The sequence below is a fragment of the Carettochelys insculpta genome, chromosome 11, assembly GCF_033958435.1.
Source record: "Carettochelys insculpta isolate YL-2023 chromosome 11, ASM3395843v1, whole genome shotgun sequence".
NCBI classification, from domain to species: Eukaryota; Metazoa; Chordata; order Testudines; family Carettochelyidae; genus Carettochelys; species Carettochelys insculpta.
Window position 1 is genome coordinate 18,908,269 of NC_134147.1, and position 10,489 is coordinate 18,918,757.

General features: G+C 57.1%; 1 protein-coding gene across 1 annotated transcript; it reads right to left on the bottom strand.

Moving 5' to 3' along the window:
- Positions 1–3,673: 3,673 nt before the first annotated feature.
- LOC142018760 (phospholipase A and acyltransferase 3-like) lies at positions 3,674–9,298 on the bottom strand. Its single transcript, XM_075004801.1, has 6 exons — positions 9,140–9,298; positions 8,171–8,296; positions 6,985–7,109; positions 5,406–5,508; positions 4,621–4,889; positions 3,674–3,957 (listed from the first exon to the last, which is right to left on the bottom strand). Exons 2-6 carry the CDS (start codon positions 8,271–8,273, stop codon positions 3,856–3,858), a joined length of 702 nt encoding a protein of 233 aa, XP_074860902.1. The 5' UTR covers positions 8,274–8,296; positions 9,140–9,298; the 3' UTR covers positions 3,674–3,855.
- Positions 9,299–10,489: the final 1,191 nt, after the last annotated feature.

Here is a 10,489-nt window from a genome sequence, read left to right on the forward strand (position 1 = left end):
GCAGGAGAGGACAGGGCAATTCAGGGCAGATGGGTTAAGTGGGTCTGTCCCACGAAAGCTCATCACCTAATAAATTATTTTGCTAGTCTTTAAAGTGCTACTGGATTGCTCTTTTGTTTTGATAGTATATAGCCTAGCTCGGCTCTCTCTCTCTTACTACAGAGCAGATGAGTTTGGGAAAGATTGGGACTGGAGTGTTTGTCCCGGTGACCCGTGAACATCAACCAGGGCTGGGTTGAAACTCAGATGCCCAACATACAGAACTGGAGGACGGGGGGTGCAGGCTGTGTGTGTGTGTCCTATGCTAGCAGCTGCTCCGAGCAGGACCTTTCTGGGGCACCCAGGGCTCTATTACAAGTAGTGACGCAATCACTCACTGGCCTGAACTGTGCCCCAGAACGTAACATTTATACACCATGATCAAGTCATTGCTTGTCTGCTTTTGGAGCTGGTAAACTGACTGAGCCCGAGCCTCTCACTAGCAGGTATTTTCTCCAGCTCTCCGGCTCTTTTTTGGCTTCTGCGCCAATTTTGCAACTTCCTTTTCAAAATGGCACACCAGGACTGAAGGCAGCATTCCCATTGCCGTATTCAGCCAGAAAACCACCTTGTTGTGCCTGTGCCCTGGTTATTTACCCCAGGTACCGGCAGCCAACACAAACCGCATACCTGCCATCCAAGTGTGATTAGGGAAAATCAGAAATATGTAATCCAGACTCCTAGGCTAGAGAGTTATGTACGCTGCAGAGAGGCTTTTCTTTAGGGTTTATAATGCTGTAATGATCAGAGGGGCGGACCATGCTAAGGGCCCATAGTGTGCCTGGATTGTAAACTGGCCAGGGCTCTCTGTGAGGGTTTGGGGAACCCGTCGGAGCAGCTTCAGATGTCTGTTTGATGGGGACATTCTCTGTATCATCTCTTAGCCTGTGAGCTCCCATTGGGCTGCAACCCCCACAGCTGGTGGCAAAGGGCTGGCTAGTGAGTGCCCTTAGCTACCGTGTCCCACCTTTGAAACAGAACCACTCTAAACAGGCTGGTTCTGACGCAGCTGAACTTGTTTATGAGGGTGAGGTTGCCTGGCAGCTGAGTCACCAGGGCCTGGGATCACCTATGCAGGCTGAGGGAGAAGGGAGTCACCTGACAGCAGGCCTAGGGGGTTAGAAAGGGCCTGATCTAGGTCTGGACTTCAGCCTGTTTTGCCAGCTCAGGCACAGAGATGCTGCAGCAGGATTCTGAGGAGGTGGAGGAACCTGGCCTGGCTGAACTCAGGCAGTGCCCTGGGGGATGGTTGAGCTGGTATTGCGGGGGTGTGTTTGTTGCTTGCTGTAGATGACTCATGGGGCTAAGTAAGGCGCCTAGTGCTGTAGAGTCTATGCACAATGTCCTTGTGTGTTTGGCTACACTCCCCGCATGCCTTAGCAGAGAGCAGAACTGTAACCCACAGCAGGGGCGCTGGAAGAAGATGTGCTCACGCTATGGGGAAGTCCCAGGAGCCAGCTAATTCCAGGAGCTGTTCCTCGTCCCCACTCCTCTGCAGCAGGAGGCTTCACGCGCTGCCCCTGCTCCCAGCAAAAGCTCCCAGTTCCTGTTGGGTGGAAATCAGGGAGGGGTAGGAAAATTGTAGCACAGTTTCTCAACAGGAGTGGAGGGATTTTTGCTGGGGGTGGGGCTCTTCTCCCCTCCCCCTGCACCACAGACAGCCCCGTGGAGTGGGCTGGGGGTCCTAGCAAGCCTGGAAGTTGGCCTGAGAGTGCTGCTGGCTGGGAGCTGCTTAGGTAAGGGCCTCCTGCCAGCCACCCCTCCCCCCTGCCTGCACCCCTTCAGGCCAGAATCTTCTCCTCCACCTGTACCCATCTCTGGGACCCTGCACCCCAATCCCTTGCCTCAGATCACCACTCAGACTCTCTGCAGCCTCCTCTCCCCTAACCCAGCTCACAGCTCCCTCTCAGACTCTGCACCCACATCTGCATCCCTCCCCCAGGTCAGAATTCTCTCCTGTACCTCTACACCCCCTCCCAGACCCGGCACCTCAATCCCTTGCCCCAGCTCACAATCCCCTCCTGCAACCAAGCTCCCTCTCAGGCCTTCTGCTCTCTCCTCCACCCCAGCCCCTATCCCAAGCTCCCTTCTGCACCCAATCGCCAGACCTCACACCCCGCTCCATAAAAAAGCACAGCCCTTGACCACTTACCAAAATCCTGGAGTACACCCCAGTCCCAGCAAAAATTATTGCCCGTCCCTGGTCTAGACTCTTAAGACTTAAAAAACCTTGGGATGCTCAGCAATCTGCTGTGTGGCCAAGAGGGGGCACTCACCTACAGCTGTGCCATTGAAATAATGGGGCCTTGATCTCCCTCCAGGTCTGGGCAGTGCCTGAAGCAATGGGGCTTTAGGGGACATCTAGATATCCGGGTGAAATCCAGGGTTGCCGGTGTCCCGTTTGTGGCCAGGTCGAAAGGGGACCCTGGTGCGGATGAGGATGCCAAGAGCTGGGCTGGTCGCAGTGGTGAGCTCTGTGCGGCTCTTGGAAGCAGCCAGCATCTCCTTCCAGCTCCTTGGCACAGGGGCGGCCCAGGAGGCTGTGCACACTGGCCCTGCCTGCAGTGCATCTGCTGCCTGAGCGCTGGTTCTGCAGCTCCCAGTGGCCTCCAGCAGCTGGAGCACATGCCAGCCACTTCCCGCAGCCACCTGAGGAAAGCCCTGCCTGGAGCTGGCTCTCTGCACTCCAGCCCGGACCCCACCGTGACTCCATCCTGGAGCCTGGCATCCTGCCCAGAGCCCTCATCTCCCCATATACCAACTCATACCTGTCCCATACCCTGAGGCTCTCATTTTTGGGCCCCAGCCTAGAGCCTATACTCCCTCCGGCACTCCAACCCCCTTGTCCGCAGCCCAGAGTCCCCTCCTGCAACCCTCTAACCCCAGAGCCTGCACCCGCAGCCACAGCTCTCCCACAGTCCAACCCCCAGCTCCAGCCTGGTGGAAATGAGCAAGGATGGGGGAGAGCAAGTGACCGAGGGAGGGAGCTGGAGTGACTGGAGGTCAGGGCTTCTGAGAAGGGTCAGGGCAAGAGTTTTTGGTTTCCTAGCATCACACAGTTGGCAACCTTAGCAGATAGCATTAATTCTAGGGACATCTCGTGGCTGTGGGGACACCAGAAGGGCTGCCTTGAGGTGACAAGCAGTGACCTTTCCAAAAGCACCTAGATCCCAATGACTTTCAACAGGACTTTGGCTCGTAATGCACATAGGTGCGTTTGAAAATGTGACCCTCGGTTATTTGGAGTGAGACAGTCCAAAGGCCACATCTCCCCCACTTCCCCTTCAGGACACCTAGAGGTGCACCCAGATGGGGGGGTCATCTCACCACCTCTCCCACCAACTCGGCTATGACCGTTGGACCTGGGGCTCCCTCCCTTCCTGTGATGTAGGTTCACAAAGTGGCCAAGATCTTCCAAAACGTCTCCAACAGCTCCCACTCTGACCCTTGTGGGCCAAGATGGGCCCCCTGCCAAAGAGACCAGTGGGAGAATCCCAGCTGCAGACCATCCCAGCAACCCCATTCAGCTCCACACACAGCACCCTCAGGGCAGCAAGACCCCACTGGAGATCAGCTCCCACTTTTGATCAAGTCCATTCCCAACACTCCACACAAAGGCCATGACCAAGGTGACTTTGTACTAATCTTCTACTTTTATTTTTGAGCTGGTGCTGGTGAGGGGGTGAGGAGGGTGTTCATAGCAGAGAGGGGACAGAGCAACACACATGAAGCTCCCAGTGCACCCCCACAACAGCTGCAAAATCTCTTCTGCTTGGATCACAAAAACCCCAAGCCCCTCTGGTCCACTCAAGTCCACTATTGGTTCTGGCGCCTCCTCCTTTGGACTGCAACCCCAAGGAGGCCCAGAGCAGCCAGCCCCAGCCCAGCAACGCTCACCCCCACCAGAACGTCCCGCACCTGTAAGACAAGAGAGGAAGGGGATTAGATCTCCCCAGGAAGATCCTGGCCTGTTACCAGTGCAGCAAATGGCAATTGGAAGCAATGGTACCTAGTGCCTAGAGCACAGGACTAGGAGTCAGGACCTCGGGTTCTATTCCCAGCTCTGCTAGGTGAGTCATTTTCCTGCTGCTCAGTGCCTCAGTTTCCCCATCTGTAAATGGGGGCGAGGCTGCTGCCCTGCCTGGTAACACACACTGAGCTCTGCAGATGAAAAGCCCTCTGGAAGAACAAGGAATGGGGATTGCAGGGCAGCACATCTGGACCAATTATGCCAAGTTCTACTGGATGCAAAATTGTCTCAGTGCAGAGCAAGGAGGGACCAATCTCTGCTCTACGCCATGCGGGGTCCTGATCTCAGCCCTGGTCCCCTTGATCCCAAAAGCCCCCCTTCTCAGCACCCGGGGGTCTTGCTTCCCCACCCCCCGCCAGGTTAGGTCATTGCAAATGAGGAAACAGGGATGAGTGACTGGGCCAAAGATGCTCCGGCAATCAGTGACAGAGTTGAGCTGAGAATCCAGACAGCCTGACTCACAGCTGTTCCTGCTCTCCCCACGGGGGCCCATCTCCCTCCCCGAACTAGGGAGAGAAGCAGGAGCCCAGCCAGGCTGCCGAGCCTCACACCTGGTCGCTCCTGGGCACGCCGTATCGCAGCTCGGTGACGAAGTGCTCGCAGTTCTCACTGGTGACTTTGTAGGGCATCTCCTGGCCCACCAGCTGCTCAGCGGCCCGCACAATCTTCGACGCCGGCAGCGGGGGGAGCTTCCGGTCGTGTTTGTTGTTGAGCCGGTAGCGGTGCCTCCCCACCACATCCAGGAGCTGCTCCTTCTTCACCAGGGCCTTGTTGGTCAGCGTGGACATGAGGCTGGCAAGGCCGGCTCCAGGCATCTCACCTAGGGAGGAGAGAGTCACTGTGACGAGCAGCTAGGAGTGGAACCCAGGGATGTCAAAGCCCTCTCTTGCTCTAACCACTGGACCCCACTACCATCCAGAGCTGGGCACAAAGCCCAGGAATCCTGGCACTCTGCTGCTTTAACCACTAGATCCTGCTCCTATCCCAGAGCAGGAGATAAAGCCCAGCAGTCCTCATTCCCAGCTTCCCTCACTCCTGCTTTAACCACTAGCCCCTACTCCCATCCATAGCTGCGGATAAAGCCTAGAAATCCTGGCTCTCAGACCCTCCCTGCTTTAACCACTAGCCCCCACTCTCCTCCCAGAGCTGGGGATAAAGCCCAGGAATACTAGCTGCCAGCCCCTCTGCTCTAATCACTATACATCTCTCCCCCATCCTGTGATTTTAGTCTTGTCTCCAGCATCCCTCCTCCATTGCTTAGGGCACAGACATGCTTCCAGAGCAGAGGGCCAGCAGAGACATAAGGGAGCAGGGCAATAGTGAAATCAGGCCTTACAGGGAGGGGCCAGGTGAATAACATAGCCATCTCCCACGTAGATGACCCAGTGCTGGTAACCGAAGCGGAAAATCTCAATCAAGTCCCCCGGTTCCAGCTCCGCCTGCAGAGGAGGAAATGGGGGAGGGACGTTACAGTCCAGCCTGGCGCAGGTGCACAGTGTACGGAGACGTCCTGCGTGACTCACACAGGGGGTCACCGTCTGACAACTCGCAGCCTGGTGGGTGCAAGGCCGGGTGGTTGAAAGGGGGACAAAATTCAGGCAGAGGCTGCAAATGTGCCAGCCAATGCACAAAGCGACTGCGGCAGGTGGAAGCACTGGGATTAGGGAGAAGCGAGAACTCAGGGAACACCCCCAGGAGGGCTTCCTGAGCCTCTCTCTTCAGAGCAGCATGATCTAGCGACCAGAGCACCAGCCTGGGATCAAGAAACCTAAATTCTACTCCCAGTTTGGCTGCTGGCCTGGGGGGCAACGTTGGGTAAGTCCCTGCCCTGTGCCTCAGTTTCCCCATCTGTAGACACAGCTGATGATCTTAACCCCCTTTGGAAAGCACTTTGAGAGCTCCAGATGGGATGTGCTGTGGTATTAGATTATTACATCAGCTTTGGGGGTGGGGCGAATCCTGTGCCTTATCTCCTTTCCCAACGTGCTGGATCAAAGCCTCCAGGCTGCAGTGACGGAGGTTTCCAGCTGCTGGTGCCAGGCGCCCCAACCAGGGCCTCCAGCAGCGGGGAAGAGACACAATGGCCTAAAGTGCTGAGGTTGGAGAAATGCCAAAAGCAGAGGAGAAAGAGAGAAAAATGTACAAGTGCAGCAAAACAGCAGCCAGTGGGCTGGGCCACATGACATGTGGTAAAGCCATTCCAGCCCTGGCTTGGACTGCCCGGAGTGCATGTGTGTGGATAGGAGCAATTGATCTAACCTGTCTCGAGACCTTTCTACTGTGCATCTTCCCTGTTCTGTGCCTGGCTGCGTTCCACATGCGGGGAGCCGCTGGTCACTTCCCGGGGGAGGTTGGATGTCCTAGTGGGTAGTGAACTGGCTAAGACTCAAGACACCTGGGTCCTACCCCAGCTTTGCCATGAATAGGTCTCTGTTCCCCTCTCTTGCCTGCTTCAGGGCAGAAGCACTCTCACTTGGGAGCCTGGGCAGAGCCTCTGCCAAATCTCAGTCCTGAATGAAACCAGGACCCCAGTTATGTCAGGCCCTGACACCGACCCCCAGCTGAGATCAAGACCCCCATTGTGTGCCAGGCAATGCGCGGACCTCAGCAGAGATCAAGGGTTGAGCCTGTTGGACAGACCCCGAATCAAGGTGCAGGGAGGAGAGGGGAACATACCCAAGCAAATGGCAGAAAGACCCCCTGCTGTCATTGATTTTTGCAGGGTGGGCATCCAGACGCAACAGGGGTGGGCAGCAGGATAAAATTCTAATCTCAAAGGCAGCCAAGGCTCAATGATTATAGTATGGACTATTTTTACCGGCACAAAGCTGGACCTGGGACCCCGGGCACTGCACAGACCCAGTAAGAGCATGGCGGGAGCTGCTCGGGGCCCCATCTGCTCCCACAATGCTCACAATGGCGGGGAACGTTTTCACGGAGCCGCGGGTCTCTGTTTTCAGGCTTCTTTTCATCTCGTCGTCGCTAGGCCTTAAGGTCTCAAGGACAGACTGCACCAAGCCACAGCTCGCTGCCGATGCATCTACAGGGACAAAGAAGTGGATGCTGAGGCAGGGCTGCAGCCCTCAGGTGTCGGGAGCTGGGTGGGGGCTCAGCCTGCTTCCTAGCCATAATAGGTGAGCGCATCACAATGGGGTTACCTTGCCTGTGGGGCTGGGTGGTCTGTGCAGCCTCCTTCCTGGCCTAGATCTCACAGCTGTAGGGGAAGAATCCTGGGAAGAGGTAAGGCCTGGAACCTAGAACCACTGGGGAACGAGCAGGGCAGATTTGAGGAAGCTGGTGTTTGGTGCCCCTAGCACCAGGGTCAGAACAGTTCAGCCAGATCCCCAGTTATCCAAGGGAATCACCCCCAGGTAATAGGAGCTGGGCTTAAATTAACATGTGGGGGGATTTGCACCATCCCTCCTCTATCTGGTTGAGCCAACTGAGCCCCTGATACATTGGAGTATCTCCCCTGGTCTGATGATTCTCAGCTGTGGGGCAGGAAGGGGGCAGCGCACAGACAAGGCTTTAAATCCTCTCTTCACTTCCCATATTATTATCCCCCACGTTTCCTAGTGTAAGGTAGAGCAGCCTCAAGGTTGCTGTAATGTACCCTCAGCTTCCTAGAACTTGGAGAATAGCCACACCCTCAATCCAGCCCCTATCCCCGGGGCGGGCAGGGGTCAGACAAGAGTCCAGACAGCAGTCATGTGTTTAGAGCCCTGTGTAGATACAAGATTGGTATCTACAAAAAGGAGCCACAGATATCAGCACTGAGAGCAGCAGATATAAGGTAGGCGTCGGTGCGGATTTGCAGAGCTCTGTGCATGTTAGCAAGGAGAGTTATTCCTTGAGCGGGTGGGGGGGGTCATTTATGCTGCCAGAATTAGTGATGGGAGCCAACTTAGCCCCCGTGTGCAGCTCTTTGAGCTGCTGGGGAGAATAGTGACCAATTCCCCCACAAACCCCTTCCCCACACCCAGACACACAAGAGAGTGCGGCACATCCAGCTGCATTGCACACAGGTTGCACAAGTGAGAGAGCCTGGAATGAGGTGACAGCCTGCACCCCTCTCCCTTTGCATCTCCCAGTGCTACGTACCCAAGGGTGCTGGTGTGACACGCACGTCAGGCAGTGCTTCAGGCTCGCTTTGCTCCAGAGCGCGTGGGGGCGCAGAGCGGATCTGTCTCTCTATCGGGTCCATGAGCCCCAGATGCTTTCCGGTGCCTGGTGTGAAAGAAGAGAGGACAGCGGTTCTAATAGCCAGGTGCTGGCCCAGCCACCAGCTCAGCTCTGGCATTACCACCCAGCGAGGTGCTTATTCCCAGGCTGCAGCCGATGCCCCAGCCTGTTTCCAGCAAGGACGGAGAACTCTCAACTTGAGCACCGGTTGCAGGAGAGGGACATGATCTTTCCACAGGGAAGTGAGTTCCCAAACGGCTCAGGAGCCCTGGGAGGGCAGGAGGGGGGGAGATGCTGGGAGCCCAGGAGGAGCAGATCCTGGAGGGAGGAAAGTGGGAGCATGGGGGGCTGGGATCTCTAGGGCAGAGGGCCAGGGTATGGGAAACCTGGGGGAGAGCAGATCCCTACAACTGAAGAGAGGTTTGAGAAACCAGGCGGGCCCTGGGGGTGAGCAGGGAGTCCCAGAGCCTGGGGGAGCAGACCCGAGGAGCAGCGGGAGCCTGGTGGCAGCATGGACCAGCCTGCTTCAGAAGGGATGTGCTAAGGGGGCCGGCTGGGAACGGAAGGATCAGTGGGAGCTCAGGGGAGGGGAAAGATGACTAGGGCGGAGGGACAACCGGAGCTCAGGGCTGGGGGTGCGTGCGCCAGGGTCGGGGGAGCAGTGGGGGCGGGGGGGGGGATGCCGGGGTAGGGGGAGCTCAGGGCTGGGGGTGGGGGGGAGGAATGCCAGAGTCACGTGGGGCAGTGGAAGCCCAGCGGTGGGAGGGGTGAGGAATGACAGGGAGCAGCAGCAGTCACGGGAGGACGCCAGGGCCGCGGGGAGCGATGGGAGCCCGGGCCCGAGGGGACGCGCGGCCTGGGAGCCGCTCGCGCCCAGCCCCACCAAACCTCTGCTCCCGGCGGGCGGCGGAGGGTGCCGAGCCCGGCGCGCTGCTCCGCGGCCGCGTCATGAGGCTACAGCTGGGCGCGGGCGGCGGCGATCGGAGCTGGAGTTGGTCAGCAGCTCCGGGCAGGAGGCCGCACCGGCCCCACCCCGCTCCGCTCCACCCCCGGCCGGGCGGGGACAGCAGGAGCCAGGCCCGCCCGCCAGGGACTGCTGTGAAGCTGTTACTCTGCGAGCCTCCCCCGCGGGCAGCGAGGGGGAAGGAGCAGCGGACATCCCAGGGAAGGCCCCCGGGCTTTCGCTATTCACTTTTACATGGAAGGTGCCCGACTGCCACGGTGATGGGCAGCCACCCCCTCCCCCCGCGTGGCCCGAGCCCTGGCTTTTTCAGACCGGATCAGCCTGACCTTCCTCTAGCCCAGGGCAAACAGCTTCACCCCGGGCTTCTGGAGTGGAGCCTTTAAAGAGCCCCAGTTAAACACTCCCTGATGGCAAATCCACCGTCCCATAGGACGCCAATGGCTAATTGCAGCCAAGTCCCCCCCCGCCTCCCCCCCCCCAAGCCTCGTATCTACCCTAATTTTGTCTAGCTTCAGCTTTCAGCTGCTGGAGCTGCTTGTAATCCCTCCATCATCTCAAGCACTCCATCCGGAGAGGATAAAGCACCTAGGTCAGTCTCACCAGCCCCATTTTACAGCTGGAGAAATAGGGTGAGAGTGACTTAACCTAGCTCACACAGCAGGCTAGTAAAAAAAACCTAAACTGGAAAGATGTCCTGCCTCCCTGTCCATTACTGTATACACTATCTGCACTGCTATCTGGTGCCTCAATGGTGCCATCTGTAAAATGGGGATAGGGCATTCTGCCTCGTAGGATCCTGAAACTAAAAGCTGTTGGCGTTGAAGGCACTTGGCTGCTGCTGTATGGATGGAGGTAAGCATTAGCTCAACACAGCTGTGCACCCCTGCAGAAGGGAGTAATATGGCAGTGGTCATGCAGTGGCCTGACAGGCTGAAAGGGAACTGAATGATGACACTGCAGGACTGAGGCGGGGCCTTGATTTATTGGTACAGGCTCAGTGCAGACTGGCTTTTCTTTCAAGCATCTGGAGAAGGCCCCAGGCCCAAAAGCTTTTCATGTAATGAGGTTGAAGCAACAGGTTATTCTTACACTGGGACAGGAATTTTCCATGTGGGGGAATTTGACCAGCATAATCATCCACCCACCCCAAAAGAATCTTGATGACACAGTTCTTAGCTGTTTCACACCCACCCTCTTGAAAGCCTTCGGAGATTTCATGATGGGGGGGAGTGAACTCTCACCTTCTCTTGAGCCTTCAGCTCCCAACAGACTGC